At 36.5% G+C, this 18,904-nt stretch overlaps 1 protein-coding gene across 23 annotated transcripts in view; it reads right to left on the reverse strand.

Annotated features, from left to right (window-relative positions):
- DMD (dystrophin) overlaps positions 1–18,904 on the reverse strand; it is a 1,135,802-nt gene that overhangs the window by 124,497 nt on the left and 992,401 nt on the right. For all 23 annotated transcript variants that reach the window (XM_072937290.1, XM_041719931.2, XM_041719926.2 and 20 more), the window contains one exon: positions 3,525–3,603. In XM_072937290.1, the coding sequence (XP_072793391.1) occupies positions 3,525–3,603 (79 nt within the window). The remainder of the gene's footprint in view (positions 1–3,524; positions 3,604–18,904) is intronic.

Consider the following 18,904-nt stretch of genomic DNA (forward strand, 5'->3'; position numbering starts at 1 on the left):
ATAATTCCCAAAATAAGCACCACCATCCATGAAAGGATCACAGATTTTTCTTGTAATTACTTTGCTAAATATTTACAAGTTTCTTTTTAATAGAAAGATTTTATTTTTACGGTGTTTTTACACCCTGATTTAGAGAATTCTAATTAAACATCAAGTCCTTCAAAACCAACAAACTCACTCTATGAATTCATGATATAACGTTTTGCCCATGTATAGGTTTATCAGATGTATCTTAACTATTTGTTGTGAATGCTGTGTGTCCTCGGCAAGGAATGAACTGAGCTGAAGCTGGGACTGACTCTGTGAACACTGGCAGAGCAAAATGAGTTTGGGGAAGCATGAAGGCCAGAAGCTCAAGGAGTGAGGTGAGAGAACCCATTAAAAAAATGTAAAGGGCCTGGAGAGAGTCAAGTAGTCAAGTGCATGTGAAAATTAAGGGCCAGTTTTGATAAGTCTTTTATACTTGAGGCAGACTGAAGCTGTAAAGGAGAGACATAAGTGGATCCCATTCCTTTGCCACCATCTCTTTAATTTACAACCAGGAAAGCTCTGAATTATCCTGTGACACAGCATTGATAAACACTGGCACTTGGTCATTTAAAAGATGAAAGAGTGGAAAAAGAATGTTGAACTGCATGAAAAGACAATGGAGAGAAACCGTCTCTAATTTAAAAATACCACAAATAAGAACAGTTTTATTTTTTTGGTTTTACACTCCTTATCTCTCTAGCTCACACCTTCTTTCCAATCTCTTTCAGAAATAGCCTTATGAACAGCCCTTAGAACAGGCTGCAAGTGCTTAGAAACAGGGACTACCACTTGATTTCTTGCCTCACAGGGCATGACAAATGTGAGGCTCCTGCATCACTCCCCCATTACTTTTGTGCTAGGTTTTCAACTGCCCCATGCAGCTTTAGTTTCAACCAAGCAGAAAAAGACAGATGATGCTATAATTTCTATGTATAAAATACTAAGCATATGAAAAAGTTACCATGATTAGCAGATCATATTTATTTCTTTCAGATAGGAGAGAAATGTAATTTTATGTGACCTTGACTGCAGTACCAGCCTCTTTGCAGAACTACTTAAAGGTATATCAACTATAAAAGGATAATTCTTCATATAAGAATATAAACAGATATTGCTAGCACCTTAAGATGAGCAAGGATGTATGGAAGAGGGAAAATTGATGCTCAGTAGGGAGGATGAACTGATTATTACTGGCATATAAACTAGATATTCAATAAGCAATAGATTGCTTATTTTTCTTACTGATTATAGTTTGCACTGATCTTATGTGTATCTCAGCTCCTTAGAGAAAAATGTTCTATGAGTTTTGAGCTTATATAATAAAACCATAAAAATTGCTATGATTAATCTTTTTGCTGCTACTGCCACAGACTGATCAACTTGGACTCTGTCTACCACGTACTGAAACCTAATTTACAAACCATTACATTCGCCTTCATTTGACCTGCCTGATTCTGTTTGGCAACCTTTTTGTCTGACTTGTTCACCCCCAAAAGTACAGCTGCAGAAAAACCACTAGTGCTGGATGACAAGGATTGTGTCACCCTCTCCTGCACTGCTCTCTCTCCCATAGATCTGCTTCCATCCATGCAGGAAGGCAGCAGAGGTAGCAAAAAAAGCATAAAAAACATGTCAAAGCATGGTATTTTCCCTAGTTATAGTGATAGTACATGCTAGTGGAAGTTTTTGATATTTGATGCTTATGAAGGATGGGACTGATGTACGTACTGGCAGTATTCAGTGACTGAACTTTTAGACTTGGGAAGGATTCTGCTGATGTTTTCAGAGCTTCAAATACATAAATTTTGCATGCCTGGGTAACATTATGTATTTGCACACACCTCTAAGAGAGAGAGAGCAAATAAGCAAATACAAATGCCCATTTTTCTAAGTGATAGCTGGACTATTTCCAAAATCAACACATCTTCACCTGACTCCTTTTCCTATGGTGTTCCTCAACTGGAGTGAACTGTCAAGAATGATGTGCATAACTTTCTGGCTCTAATTAGTTACAATAATGTCTCACTGGTGGTGGGTGGGCTAAAAGAGGTGACTATTATAACACTGATCATCTTTTAGATTGATCTAGTTTAGCAATAATAAGGCAGAATGGGCCTAGGAAAATTGTCTGACTGCACTCAACACCAGCAGAAAGACACCGTGATTAGTGTTATAACGCAGTGCAGGTCACTCTAGTCTCTTCCAGGCTTGCTTAATTTACCCTACAAATTTATTCTTTCACCAAAAATACACCATGGGTCACAAGGAAAAACAGGTATCTGTAAATATTGTGTTTATGTCACATATTCATAGCTCTTGCATGTTCAGTCTTGACAAGTCTGATTTGCAGTTATGTATATTGAGCTGATTAAAGTAGTGCCAGTAATCAAGAGTTAAAGTGGGTTTGAAACAGAAATAATGAAAATAGGGCTTATTTCTTCATAGGATAATCATTTGCCAAAAGAAGGTTCAGGGTTGAATCAGCCTGCATTAGTCTTATATGGCACAACATCAACCTTGGCTTTGATTTTGCAGGACACCCTGCTGAGAATTTTCAGTTTCCCATTAAGATCTTCAGTGGGAAAATGGTTAACCTATTAAAATAACAAGGCAGTATCAGCTGAAGAAAAGTTTGTCCTCTATCCCACTGTGAATGTAGCTGTGTAATAATAGCAACATCTATTTCCGATGTCTGGATAGCTTGTCCCTCTGCATGGAGAGACCATTATCCTGTGACTGTGTTCTGTTCTGCTGATATAATCTCTTAAATAAAGCTTTACTGTTTACTTTCCTTAATTGAAGTACAATGGAAAAGACATGGCCTTTAAGAAGCTTCACTTTAGTCACTGCCTTGGAGCTTTGAAGGTGTTTGAAGTTGTCTTTCAGTGTTCTTCAAAACATCCTTGATAAAAGAATGCGTGTGGAGGTGAAGTGGGAATTTTGCTGGCAATTATATTTTATGCAGAGTTGTAAAAAGTTTACTTAGCTGCCATTCTTCTGCCAACTTTCCCACCCCAGTTTTCATCCTCTCACTGCTCTGCTAACTGATCAAATCCTATTAATTTTTTTTTCTTGCATGTGTTGGTTTATCCCTTTTTGAAGCTGCATATTTTTTAAACAGATAAACAAAATTTGTGTTGTTTCTGGGTTTTTTGGGGATTTTAAACCTTTATGGGTTAAAATCATCAGAAACTCTTTTTAACATAATTTCAATTTGCTAGTTCTAAAGGGAACCCACAATGAAGATGAGCTTTGCAGAGATAGAAGGACAAAGAGACAAAGAGACTTGATAATGTCAGATGTTTTCCTTTTACTCTGGACCTGGAAAATATGAACTTTCCTTTGCCCCAGAGGAAAAAAAAAAAAAAAAAGAAAACAATTGCAATACAGTCTAAAATAAAACTCATAACAACAACTAGCACATGGCTACAAAATTATCAATTAAATGTGTATGCAAACTGCACAGGAAGAATGGGAAACAAGAAATCACTCACTGGTAAGAAAATGCTGGGAAGTAGGGCCAAAATCCCTGTGAGCTTCATGCAGTTGCTTGATGCGCTCATCAACAGCCACCTGTTAAGAGAGGAGAAAAAAAATTATTCCTTTCTAGACAAGAAACAAAGAGCAATTATAGTCAGATCATTTTTTATTAGTGAACATCCAGTTTAAAATTAAGCAGTTTCCTGCAACAAATGTTATACTTCAGAGTCTTCAGATAAGATTAAATGGAAAAAAAGAAGGTAAAATAAAGGGTTTTTTTTCTGTTGTCCCCATCTTAACTGATGGTAGAAGAAGCTGAAAATGAACAGGCTGATAAATAAAGTATATCAAATTGGCCTGACATTATATACCTGAAAATAGTATGACTGCTGCTTGTCAGTATTGAAGTCAGACTATCCATCTGTTAATACCTGTTCTAAAGTACAGTATTATAAATCAGCACGTGAAAAGTAATCTCTAATGTGGACAGGGTAACCACATTTTAACCAAGTGCTGAAAGGAGGTTAGCCAAAAGAGAGCAGCTGGTACAAACATTTTGCTGTTCTTTTAATCACTCAAACCTTGGCCCCTCAACCCTTTCCTCAGAACAGACCTCTGAAGAACATGTTCCTAAGGTTTTCTTGGGTTGGTGTACTGCATGAAAACAGACACAATAGCTCTGTTTTCAGTGGTTTAATAGACTGTTCCGTGGTTTAATAGACTGTTAGTTACATTAAAAGTTTTTGTCTCACTTCCTTGAACTCTTATGTTAAACTACTACATGTGATAGGTAGATAATAAGAACATTTACCTTTAAACAACTCAAATTTAAAACAATACCTCATAAGTTAACATAACCCACCGACAAACTACAGGAAAACTTATACAAGACAGAAAATACTTCATGATAACAGAGTTCCCCAGGCAGCTGTTATTTGTGACAAAATTAAGACCCACAAAAAACCTGTTTTTTTCCTCTTATGGAGAAGTCTCCACAATCTTAACAAGAGAGGCTTGTCTGCCTAAGTAAACTAAAGGAAAACTATTTTAGAGATAATTAACTAAAAATTTTAGGTTTTGTTTCTTTACATTATCAATGAAAGAAAAATTGTGGGGGGAGAAAAAGTATTCTGAAAACTTTATTTTGATTCTTACTACCTTTTTTACTTTTAGTTAATTTTAATAAAATTTTCTTTATACCCTTTTAATGTTTTTAACCTACTTTACCTTTCTCCTAATCCTGCTTCACAACAGGAAACAAACACATTAGTTAGGAAATCTCAAAATTAGTAAAGTCTCAAATTAACAAACCAAAACCACTACAGACTGGTTTTATCTTTACTCTTGAAAATCTCAGCGAAGTGGAGAATTGAGCAAATGGCCAAAAGGGGGTTGTTACAATAAGATTCTCTGGTGTATGAGTGACATCTACCAGTCTCTTTATAGCCTGTATGCTAGAAGGATGTCATTAAGTTACACCTAAGAATGGGATTAGATAAAACAAGGAAAAAATACTCAAAAGTAATTATAGAATAATTTTGAAATGTAATAAATACAGTAACTGATAGGAGGAAGGTTCACTTAAATATTGCCTGTAAGAAAAAGTATTCCATCAACACTAGCAAGGCAGAAGGTAAGTTTATTTTAATTAGCCTAATTGCGATATACATAACAAGGAAACAAATAGGTTGCACAAGTAAAAAGCACAATTTAAAACTTCCAGGGAATTTTTTGGTTGGTGGTAGGGGGAAAGTACTGTATAGTAACTGGGCATGATACAGTGAGAAGAGAAAAATTTAAAATGATAGAATTAATGAGCTATTTAATATGACTGTGTGTGTTTGCCAGATAACTCCTAGACCTCAAAATCTTGTTTAACTAAGCAATAGCAATTTACTGCCAAGAAATGATTTATTTGCTTACAATTTTTAAACTAACACTATAAGCAAAAATACCCATTTGCTTTCTTTCCTCAGACCATTTTTCAGGTGCTTTTCCTGCAGCTCCCTTCATTTCTATGTCATCTTTTCTGGCTTCCCACTGAATTGCATGGACAGATGTTTCTGTTGAGCAATGCTTCATACAGACTTTGAGCTTGAGTTCACACCCAATTCACTACACAGATACAAGCTGGGGAAGTCTGTAAGTGCATAGAAAACCTTCTAGTCATCAGTATAATAGTTTAAGTACAGAATAATTAACTGATGTCCTATTATTTTTAACCAAGAAATGATCTTTTAATGAAGACTAGAAAGATAATCTTATACATACCTAAACACATGCAAATAAAAACCACTGGAAAAATGTAATGAAAATGCATATACTCTTTAGAATTGTCTTAAAATTACTTCATAACATACTTATTTTGTCATTAGGAAATACTGGTTAATAACAAAATATATGGCTCTTCCCTTTTATTAGTACATATTTCCATTAAGTCAACCAGGATGGAAAAAGTTTTTGCTGGCATGAAGAATCCCTAAAGAGAATGAGAACTTTACAAACACACAGTGGGGAGCAGTGTTTCATATAGGAAAATTTTAACAGTCGAATAGTGGTCAGCAAAGAGTATGGGAACTCCTTAGTACACACGACCACTGCCAGCACACAGCCTATACAACTTCTGTAAGTGTGCTAAAACTGAGAATTCCAATCCCTTCAGAATATCCAGGTAACCTTTAAACTACACATAAAATTATTAACCTGAAGATTTTTAGCCAGATATGGACATCAGCAAAATAAAATACCTTACACACTTCAGGGTTAACTTTCTAACTCAACAGCTTTGGATGTGAGCGAGGAAATCTCTTTCTAGAGGTAGATTTTGTCAATACAGAGAAGAAGAAAATACTGAGAAATCTTGATAATTCTCCAGGAAATATCACCTAAGAGTACAAAACGTTACTCCACTTGGCTCCCAGGAATACCAGTTGCTGATGTATTGGCATACTACCTTTTATGTAAAAGACAGTAAAAGATGTTGCTCCACTGTTGGTGGTAGAGCAAGGAAGATTATTGCAGTCAGTTTCTATTAATTTTATCAAACTAACACATAACTGGTAAAATAACTCAAAATGTTGTACAAAAAAATACCCAACAAAACAATCCTTGCTTAAACGTACAGAAGAATGTGTCTCTGATCCAATAAATCAGATTTGGATTTAACTTGGTGACTTACGCACCAACAATCTGAAGAAAATATCCTATCCATATAAGTCTTCATAAATATTTCATGATTCTTAAAAAAACTTTTCAGTGGAACATAAAAGAGTTTTATATTTTTCATAAACGAGCCATAGATAATTCCCAAATTTTAGATTTTTTTCTTGTTCTTGTTTTTCCTTCAAATCAAGTGAAACAGACTCCTCAAAAATGAGCACAAACAGTATCTCTTGTATTTTTGTATGCTATGTTCTGAACCAAGAGCAGTTAGAATAAAATATGAACAACCGGAGCCTTGTGGGAAGAAAACTGCAAAATTTTCAAGCCCATTCAAGATTAATTTTCCTTTCTTTAAAGGGAAGAAAAAAAAGTTGCAGTGTTAATGAAGGAAAACATTCTCTTCTGATTTCAGTAGTGTTGGCTTAGCCATGAAAAAAAAATACTAATTTAAAGGTACTATCACCAGAATGTAACATGCAGGATCACAGAATGGGTAAAGGTGGAAGGGACCACAGTGGTCACCTGGTCCAATCTCCATGGGATGGGAGTGTGGATTTCATCTGGGTACCTTTTAGGTAAAATTCTATAGCATTTCTCCACAAGAACTGTTACTTATAAATAAATGAATTTCTAAAAAGTCACCTATTTCTTTATCATGATATGAGCGTTTGATTTAAACACACCAAAATATTTTTCTATCTAATTTTTACTTAAAAACAAACATCAGAACTTTCTGTAATTGGGATACTTGAACCGTTGCTTTTTTTTCACTGGGGATGCATGCTTGAAAAGACATGCATTTCCATTATTTATTTAGTGCAATGCTTTACATAACATTTATCTTCTTTCAATCATAACAAATGAAAGAACCACAGCAGTGCAGTAAATACACTCGAGTTTGAATATGGTAATATTAAAAATCCTATACTGATTTTAAGTGATATTGACATGGTACAGAAACAGTTCCTGCTAAAAAAAACTGACAAGAAAAAAAATTAAAGTCTTTTTCCTTTAAAGACTCTGAAAACATTTGATTAAACAAGGACTGTTTCCCATCATTTGGATGCAGCCCTGTGAACTGAATCTATAATCAAGTTCATAAAAACAAAGTAAGACAATTAAAAAAGCAAAGCTCTGCCATGCAGTTGATAGGAATAGTTTCTAAGTGCTTTACCTAATGTGGGGTTGAACCTTGACAACACTTTTATAACAGATCCACTGCAGTCAGAGTAAGGATTTGATGGATTTAACCTGGGTCTACTACTACGTTCCGGCAGGAGGGGGAATTTGTCTTTTTTTTTTTATTTTTTGAGGTTAAACTCAGAGTATTTTTATGCCATATAAAGTGTTCTTTTGTGCTTATGTCCACACTGCAAAACAGCCTAGATCAAGAAGGAAATATGAGCTGTTTAATTCTCAGTATTGTCCATGTTCTCAAAAAGTACCCAACAGCGACTCTCCAGGAGTGCTGGAGTTGCTGAACCTCTCCAAGATGTGCTGGAGGAAGGAGGCACACCCACCATGTAATTGAAGTTGTGCCTGCAAACGAGGAGTGGCCTCAGCAAAGAGCCATAAGAATGGTGTCTCTGTCAATCCATCAATCTTGTCCTCTTGGATCTACCAACACTACAGGGACGTAAGAGTGTTGGTTTAGCTGTGGTATAACCCTGCCACAGCCTTGCCCATAGCTTTGATTTTCAACTGAACAAGTTCAGTGGAGGAAATTTCCCCCAGGGCGCTTATCTGAGCTCTGACTGCCAGCAGAACTACCCTGCAATGTGGTCCATGAGCCAAGGTCACTGCTTGGGTGCCTGTCTCAGCACTCAGAGAATTCACACTCGGTGAACTTGGCAAGGAATTTATTAAAAAGTTACATGAAGGTGTGCAAGTAGCAATTTTTACTACTTATTGACATGAAATAGCAGAAATGAGATCACTAGTTTAAAAAAGTGCTAAATATAAAGACTTAAGACAACTGTTGAATGGCTGAGATTCTGAAGAAAAATGGCAAGAAAAGAGAGAAATAATAGAAGATTCTCATCTAAACAGCTATACTTAGCACAGCAGTAAAAGAACACGTATTCTTCTTTCTTTCTTATGGTCAAAATTTGCTTCACCAAAAGCTGTTCTCACAAAAAGAGAAGGGCAATTTTCTGTATCAATCAGCATGCAGCCACAATACTTACTAAAATAACACTCCTTTAACTTCCCCAGCATATTCATAGCATTTCCACAGCCTTCTGACCTTGACTCCAACCAAGCACAGCCAATTTGACTGCATATCAAAGGAAACCGGCTCCTACAAGACCCTCTTTAATGTTGCTCAGCAATTCTCCTCCCAGGAGCTGAAAAGCTTCTTTCTTTGCTCTCACTGAGCCAGGGCTGTCAAAGCAGTGCGAGGCTGTTCTTCACAAATCAATAAACGGGAAGATCTGATCTGCCGTGCTTCTGATAGCTGCTGAATCCAACCAGTCACCCCTCCTCAGACATTAGGTGATAAGGATGGATTTAAATAAGAACGCTTTGTGCTGTTAATGAGGAACAGCAGGGGGGAAGGCAGTTGATAGCCATTGTTCCCAGCTGCTGAAGTTCAGGTTTAAGTCTTGACATTTACTGAGTTGAAAAAAATAGCTAAGGACAATTAGTTTTCTGGTGAAAAGTTCAGTGTTCTGAAATATTTCGAGAGTGTAAAAATGTGCTTATTTTCCACATTAAACAAAAAAAAAATAGATAAGTACAATGCTATTTGCATGCATTTAAGGCTGTTACAAAGACTAAATTCAAATTTCTGGGTCATGGTGGGGCGGTATATTTCAGCAGATTGAAATCTGAGTGACTTCATGCAATTCCCCTTTCAGTAAAAAAAAACCCCAAAACATAAGAAATAGTAGAACACATGTATTGTACTTTCACTGCTTTTTTATATTTTCAGATGAAACAAGAATAAAATGTAATATAAATTCAGGAAACATCTTAAAGCTTGGGGCACAGAGCCATAGAAAACAGTAAATAAAAGCGTGATCTGCTTGAATTAATATGTCTACTGTGAATAAGCTGCTATTGCTTTTTAGGCTTTTGTTTTATAATCCTAAATCTGTGCACTTTGGCTTTTGTATATCTCTACGCCTGAGGAAAGAAAGTTAGGTCTTCAAGTTTGAATAACAAAACCATCAAAATTTGGAGAGAGTAAACCAGTTGTAAACCATGTGAAATCTTAAGAACAAATATCTTTAGGAAACAATTCTCTTAGAAAATGTTATTTGTTTTGGATAGACGATATTCTCTTGGGAGGCCTCTCATTTGATATCCCCACTGCTCTCATTGAAGCTATCACAAAAACTGGTGGAGGTTCTGCAAGGCCTTTCACATCACTCTGTGTTTCTCATTTCTATCCATGAACTTTTGTAGGATATACAATAATTTATGAAACTCGTATGAGCTGAGAATGGGCTCAGCCTTTCAAAAGTATTAGAAACTGCTGTGCTGCCCTCCATTCTGGAGCATTTCTTAACAGAGCTTTTAAATTCTTCACTGTCCAACCACATGAATTTTTTTAAATATTGTTTTTTGTATGCAATTTAATAAATAAAACCTATTTTTTTCTGCCAGATTCCTTGCTGTATTCCTTTTATAATATACCAATAAACTAATTTTACAAACATTGATATTTAGCAACTTTTTTTCTCAGAAAGCAGCATTACACCAATTAAAAAGCTTTCAATTTATAATTTGCATTAGCTTCAAAGTCAAATATATAACTATCCATTGACACCCCCTAGCAGATTCCAGTCCAGGTGGGCTGTGGCTTGCCTAACCACATCTCTCTACTCTTGGGCACTGCTTCTATATTCCTCCCAGGTTACCCGCCCAAGCTTCCTCTTTCTGTGCAGTCCCTTTTTTGTGTTTGAGTTTTGCAAGGAGGTCCTTGTTCATGCACACAGGGCCCTTGGCACTCTTTCTGGACTCCCTGCTGTTCACGATGGATCAGTTTTGAGCTTTTTGGAAAGTGATCCTTCCTTATCAATGAACTTTCTTGGACCTCTCTTACTTCCAGGGGTTTATTCCATGGGATTCTTCCAAGCAGATCCCCATGGATGCTGTTTCTCCTTGCCTGTAAAAGGCCTCAACCACTTGTTCTGCAGAGTTAGGTGACCTGCAGCAGACACCCACTACAGTGTCACCTGTGCTGGTCTGCTCCTTAACCCTCAGCCTCGAGTTCTCAAGAGCTCTTTTACCAGCACATCATTCCTAGTTTAAAGCTCTTCTGTATCTTTTATACATCCCCATAAAACAAACTCCTTAGAGCTCTGACTGTGCAGACCTATGGATCCAACGATTTCTCTTCTGCCTTCAGCAGAAAGCTGAAACTATATATACTCTTAGTTCTGTATTGTAAGCTGGGGAAAAGAGAAATGAAAATGCATAGGCTACCCTGAACCTCTGGTAGGTTATTGATCTTAAAATGAACCTAACTTTGATGCAGTTTGGCATTTTCAAAGTCAGTGGGAGCTGGGTGCCTGGAACTAGGGAGAGAATGTTTCTGTGGTAAGTAAAACTGTCTAGTGAGGAGCTCAGCATGGAATATATTCTTCCCGAGATAAAATCTGACTTCTGAGATCATGGCACCGGCACCTGCATGCCTTCATTCTATACACTTTGCAGTGTTTCCACATAATATTTTATCTTTTTTTTTAAACCACATTCTGACTATCCCTCAGGATTACTCAACTCCATGTGACTTTTAGGTGGTATATTGTGGTCATCTCTGGGCCCCACAACCAAGACACACATGGATGCGCTGCAGAGAGCCTGAAGGAATTAACAAAAATGATGGTGGCCTACAGCAAAGGCTTCAGTGAACAATTGCAATTAAAACTGAGGAACAGAGGTCATACAGAATCAGGAAAGAGGGACAGATCTGAAGCGAGTCCTCTCTTTTTGTACTATGAATATCAAAATTTTTGCTGGGTCAGTGATATTAAATCTTATTAAATTGTGTTAAAACACAGGGCATTTGGAGGGTTCTGGATTATAAATTATGATAAGCATTATTCACAAGAAAAAACTTCTGCTATGTGTTTTCCTAGTTACATATGTTAAATAACAAAAGGATTTAGGAAAAGGCTAAACCAGTAATTATGATTCTGTTACTGAAACATGACTCCTTTTAGGCTCTACCTATCTACTGTTTCTACCCTAATGAGGTTGTTTGATAGATGTGGTTTTTCAGGCATTTTTTCTTCACTTTTGGGGCATGCACAGAAAATAACACTATATATAATACATTTATGTCTCCTTAACATGCAACTATAAAGACATAAAAAAGGATTTTCCGTGTCCTTTTTATTTATTTTTCTTCTCTGCTGAAAACCTGTTATTTCTCATCACTATAGTTTTTATACTTTTGAAATAGAACTGACTCCTTTCTATTCTCTTTAAAAGTATTTCCAAATGATTTAAAATAAGTTCCTTTTTGTAATTAATTTGAAAATGCTCTTTAATAATGTTTCATAATCCATCCCTAAGGTAAAATCATACTTTCTCTTGACAAGATTTTATGGTTATTTTGATTTTCTTTTACCCCATTTCTCTTTTTTTTCCCTCTCTCATTAAACTAATAAAAATAATAAATTCATGCTGCACTGAAAATACCATTTGTTTCTGAAAGGTCAGGTAACATACACTGTTTTTGTCCCAAGGGAAATGGTTCTCTGGTGACTTAGGGAACTGTAAGTAGAATGTCACGCAAGGAATGTTTTATATCTGCCCTAGAACAAATGCCTATGCAATAATCCTGTATTGGTTGAGCATCAGCAGTAAAGATTATTCTTTTATAGTTCTAGTTACATTTCCTCACTTTCATTGATCTTTCTTTATATTAGTTTTATTGCTCCTTTCTCCCAGATTTGTGAATTTCCTGAGCCATTACTAGCATTAGTTTTGGGAATAGTTGCTCATAAGTGCAAGTAAGAATTCTCATAGTGTGGACCTGTATTTAATGGAGATTACTTCTAAAAGAAACAGAGGCTTCAGTCAGTATTGTCTTTATTTAGCACTACTTTTAGCTGATTACCATTTCAAAGATTTTTCTTTCACCACCTTCAGCTCCCTTCACTCATTTTCCCTCTGATTCCTCTGGGAACCATCATCCCATCAGTATTCAAGAGACTTTGATGTTCAGTCTTGTCTTTTCCACCATTTCCTCATTCTTGTCTTCTTAATTTGTTGTTGAGCATCTTCCTTCACTTTTGTAATTTCAATTCAAACTCCCAAACCCATGTTCCTACCCTAAATGCAGTGAAAACACATTTTTCATAAATACATAGTAAACCTCTGAATTTTATCCAATAATGTTTATAAATAAGAGCTGAAGAATTGCTTAGACTGTGCTGTTACATATGTCATACCATGGAAAAACATATACAGGGAAGTCTGTGTGAATTTTATTCAAACTCAGGAGTTGTAAGGTAAGAGAGCCAAAAGCCTTTTCCTCAATTAGAAATGAAGAGAATCTCCTGGAACAATTCTGCTTAAACTAAGACATATACCTCAGAATAATCCAGTAAAAATATGTATATATTTGAATTTTATAGAGCTTAGTTTTCCTAAGGGAGTTTGCATGCCAAAGAGGAGGACTCTTGGGAAGACTGAAGCATGGAGGAAGAGGGATACAGAAGGCAAGACAAAAATGTTTTTTACAGGGTTACACTCTAGGTAATAATGTACCAAAAGGATTCTACATGCACCAGCCATTGTATTAATCCTCTATTTCTTCTCTTTCATATTTTCTGCTCTCTCCTTCTGTTCCTCTTTGAGACTTACACCAATAGTGATAAATCTGTTCACTCTAAATAATCCTTAGTCCTAAAAATATCCCAAACACATCACATCTTGGTTTCCTTTTTAGCTGTGCAGGGTGAAACAAGTAGGACAATGTCATTCAGGACACTTTTATAACAATGTGATCTATTCACATTATTTATTTGTTTCATCCATTTTCTTACATCTGGAAATAAGAGTATAATACTCTGTTTCAAGATGACTGAAACTACTTTGTCAATCAAGTGCTGACATGGCATGAAAAGAAAAACTTCATTTCATGAGATTACTGGCTGGATGGATTAAGCAAACTTTTATTTATTGTTCTTGTCCCATGAACCTTTTGAAAACAGCCTTTCAGTCTCAATGACTTCTGCAGAATGTTCCATACCCCAGCAGCTACTCAAGCTTGGGAGCAGCCACACAGTCAGTGCTTGATGCTCCCTGTTATCTGGCACTCCTTTCAATACTGCTGCAGCTCCTGATTTTGCACAAAAGCTTCTCTTTCTCCCTGGGGAAGACATGCATATGGCACGCTGAAAGATAATAAAATTACTTTAGGCAAATAACTGTACAAATGGGAGCAATAGCTGATAGGATTGATATTGTGCTGATTGAAGATAATGGCAACACTCCTATAATAATGTGATGTGACTTGTGAGAGGAGCTGCCTTCATTCTGCAGCTGGCCAAGATCTGTGTATTTTTGCTTCCTATCTGTGAGTAAATTCAATTGACATGAAAGCAAAACCTGAGTTGCATATAGCCCATACTGCTAAACCAAAATGTTAAAAACCTAATTTAAGTTGAAGAAAAGGTGCTGATAATGAACAAATGAATAAATAATGCTAAGCCACATCTTTCCTGGGGATGTAGAATGGTACACGGTGAAGGTTAAAAGCTATCCTGGCATGAAGGATCACAGTGTATGCATGCATGCAAGAAAACCATCACTTCATGTGTGTCAAAAAACCCCATTATCATATATTGCACTTGGTAAGTGCCATACATTTTGTTCCAGTAATTCCAGTAATGTTACATGCAGTTTTCATCTTAAATCTGTTTTCATTAGCCCTCTCTTTGAAAAGCTGAATACCCTATTTACCACTGTCACTCTGTAAAGATCTCAGATGAAGCTAAATCTTTGAAAATTGTTTTGTTCAATCCCCTGATCTACCCACATCACAGATTCAGGTCCTTCCATGAGCAGAGAGGGAGGGCTCTTCCTTCCCAGTGGAACGAAGCTCCAAGGTGCAACCCCACAGGAGGGGGTGGAATTAAATTAAGATATTTTGTATTTCCATGAAAAATGTGACTGGTCTGCACCGACTGTTGCCATTTCAAGGACTTCAAACATTTGTGCAAACATTAAACATGCCCTTTTTTTTTGCACATCAGTTAAATAATGAATGGAACAAACTTGTGTTTCATGGTAGAGTTGTTAAAACATATTTATCACCTCCACAGTTTCAACCATGAGAAATAACATGTCACCTCCGGAAAATACATCACATTCTGAAAAAAGCTTATTGTTTATTACTGAATGCCATGAAAACCTCACCAGCTTATTTTCACAGCTATCTGTTTTTTATAACTTCCCCCTCCCCAAGTAAATAATTAATTTAAGTTTAGGCTTGCCTTACTAATCATCTGTTTCTAAAGAAATTTGGGAAAGTCTAAGAATAGATCTTGGAGAATTTAGACAGTAAGAAAGATGGAGATCCTGAGAGAAAGTGCCACTGAAGGGGAGTGCAATTCAAGTTTGTGAAACAAGGAGTAAGGATAAGAGAGAAGCAAAGACAAGATTTCCCACACCATCTGAAGCCAGAATCAAAACCTGAATTTGCAGTATCTTTATAAGCAGCACTATATAATCCACTGACAGGCAGTTTAATTGGCAGTTACAAAACTTTAATTTACTAAGTCAGAAACCCCTTCTGAATGTCTAACTCACAAGCTGTTGTCACAGCTTTGACAAAGGCACTTTGACACGTGGCCTTCAAGCTAGGTAAATGAAGGAACAAGTAAGTATTTTGTTGAAAAAAATCTGTTTATGAGAGACTTAACTATGAAGGACATGCTCAAGAAAGGACTCCACAAGACTAAAAAAAAATGAAAACAAACAGTCTCATATCTCATAAAACTTAATAGTGATGTCCTTCATTATTTCTATGAAAACCCCTTTAAAAAGCAGTGAAAGAGCACCTTAAAACCATATGTACAGTTTAAGAAGGAAGGATGGACTTGATTCCTTCAGTAAAACTGAATGCTAGAAGATCAGATGACATTTTTTAATTAAAAATTTCATTAATACTTCCCAGATTGAAATTTATTCTCAGGGGTTATTGAAGGCACGAAACCCACGCAAGGCAACGCCACCAGTGTATGATGGTGGCAGGTCCCTCCTGGAGCTGGCTGGCATTGGCTCTGTCAGACGTGGGGAAAGCTTCTGGCAGCTTCTCACAGAGGACAGAGTCACTGATTTCTCCTTGTCCTTATTTTGACCCATGAGCCATTATAAAACCCCCTGAACTTTCCCTTGCTGAGGAGGTGACTGACAGAGCAGCTTTGGGGGGCACCTGGCATCCAGCCAGCCTCAGCCTACAGGAAAATACCAGGATCCCCAGGATTTCTAAAGAAATCTGAGGGCAGAAATAAATTTATGTAAACTTTTGGACAAATTGTGTCAAATAAAAATAGGTCATCTGTAAAAAGCAAATGAAATCATGTTTGTTCAATATACTATTTACGCAATGAATTTATATGTTTAAATGAGATATATAGAGGAATTTCAAGCTGCACTGAGTCTTGTGTAAATTTATTTAGAGTGGAATAATGTACAATAAGAAATTTACAAATGGAAAATGCAAAGATTTGACTGGGAGCTTTTGTGTTCACACTTACTTTTTTAGCTTAATGTAAACCCCATGGAATAAAATTGTGGCTGTTGAGCCATTTAACTCTGAAACCTTTCCATCCTAGTAGGTTAGCTGTTCTCTGTTCATTCTAAATCAGCTGTTGTTTGTTCATTCTAAATCAATAATATCAGCCCTTACTTTTAGTATGATGTAGATAAAACTTTGTTTCTGTTATATGCATGGCCATACAAATTCTGTAAGTCCATTTGTTTTACTCATTCTCTTTGCCTAATAATATAATTAGTTACATCAGTTTTGCTATGCTTATTTAAATTTTTCTCTTAAAAAACAAGGGTAAAACCCCTCTGTAGGAAGATTTTTTCTTTTCCCTTCTCTTTCTACCATTAGAACTCACTTCTGCAGATCCTGTTATGTCCTGTCTTTCCTATCCTAATAGTCTTTGCACAACCTCCACAGTCTTCCCTTGCAGTCTCAGGAAAAAAACAAAACTCTAACCCAGCAAACCTAAGACAGAAGGAATTACTTAGACAGTCTATTCAGTCAGTGACTCCACAGTACAGCAAGATTTCTCTGAACAAACAAACAAACAAGTGCTTTGGTTACATTCTGCTGGAATAGCAAAGCTGCCCTACAGTGCTGTGTCTGTCACTGCTTTCTGGCTGCAGAGCCAGATCCCACTCTGATGACCTGGAATTGCTTTGGGCTGGGTGATTTTTATCCTCTACAGTTACCAGCAGTGGCAGACATGACACTGTAAGGTAGCTACAAACCCCAAAGTAACTTTCCAAACTGCAGTTTGAGAAACCTGTAGAAGAGCTAGTGAACTGACCAGGGTGCAGTGAGAATGAAAGAAACTTGACTTTCCAAGCCTACAAGTATTTTAGAGAAAAACAGCCACAGTGAAACTGGGGTTGCATTTTATTTTGAAATGTATGTCCTTGTAGACCATTCCATGGCATTCCCCCAAGAAAATAAACTCTATCAGTGTGTTTCTAGTTCAGCTGCCCATGCCATTACAGTGTCTTATTATTTGGCATTTGTCTTGTACAAGAGAAAACAATCATGACAATCAGGGAGGAAAAAGGAGAAAAAAGCAACAGCTGAGAAACGAAGAGTACAGATCTTGTACTGTTAATGTTCATCATATGATAGAACAACTGGCAGGATCATCTGTCTTAAGAGTGCAGAATTTGGTAAAGGAAAAATACAAGTTTATAGGCTCATAGGAGCAAAATGTACTCATTTCTTTATAGTTCAGATTATTTTTAAAGATAAATTTGCAAAGCAATGCATATAACACTTAAAGAGGTAAATTCTTTCTGTTGTGACTTTTACTTCCAATACCAACAAGAAGTTCCTCCACCTCCCATTTTGCTCGTCTTTCTCACCACTGCCAATTTCCTATCAGGTTCTGCTTGGGCTCCTGTTTTTTCCTTCATGCTATCACATTCTGCATGTTTTAAGCTATTTTTCAGAGTTGAAGGGTCCTATTTTTTCTTGTCCTGCTTTCAGTGTTTTCTTCCTTTCTTATCTAGCAGTCATTCCCCCATCCCTGGAAACATTCAGGGTCAGGTTGGTCAGGGCTCTGAGCAGCTGGGTCTGGTGGAAAATGTCCCTGCTCACTGCACAGGGTCTGGAGGAGATGATTTTCAAAGGATCCTTCCAAATCAAACCATTCCATGGTTCTGTAGCCTCCAGATTCCAAAAATACACTGCCTGCCCTTCCTCATAGCAAGGTCCATACTCTTTAAAAGTGCGGTGAAAAGTAAAGCTGAAAAAAAAAAAAGGTTATTAAAATCTCTATTATGACAGAAATTTGCAGGTTAGGCCTCTTAAAAATTCACTTTTCAAGTATGGCAACTTGTCTTTTTTTCTTTTTTTCTTTTTTTCCTTTTGGTATTAATCTGAAATGTTTTCCATTAAACTGGTAAATCCTTTCAAGTCTATACAGTGGTAGTTGTTGGATTTAAATTCACTTCACAGGTTTTTTTTTTCCTCAGACAACCATCTGTGTGTCTGTTGTGATAGCCTATAGTACTGTAAGAATAAATTATATACCTGCTTGTCAGCTCTCAAACATATTTTTGTTTCCCTTGTTTTCAGAAAATCTGTTTTGAAGTGTGAGCATAAACATATGGGAAGGAATATACAGATACAACAGCCTTTTTCCTTCCAAAATCATCCCAGAACTTAAATTCTGACTATACTTAGAAAAAAACTGAATTTCCTGAGGACCTCTGGAGGACTTCTGGAATATAATGGATGGAATGCCACACTTTTATACAGCATGGAGTTATTTTTGTGTTTGTTTGTTACATCTCACTGCAAAAGACTAAATATGAGTTAAGGAGGCACAAACAAATTCACTTCTAGAGAATTAATTCACTCCAGGACCAGCATTTTTTCCTCTCTCTAACCCAGTACAGGTTTAGCAGCATTGACTATGCACTTTTGCAGTACAGTCATGACTACCCATTAAGTTACAGAACAAAAGTAAGGTATATTCAGAGCAATAATCATTCATTTGTGACTGCA

This window comes from Taeniopygia guttata, chromosome 1, assembly GCF_048771995.1.
Source record: "Taeniopygia guttata chromosome 1, bTaeGut7.mat, whole genome shotgun sequence".
NCBI classification, from domain to species: Eukaryota; Metazoa; Chordata; class Aves; order Passeriformes; family Estrildidae; genus Taeniopygia; species Taeniopygia guttata.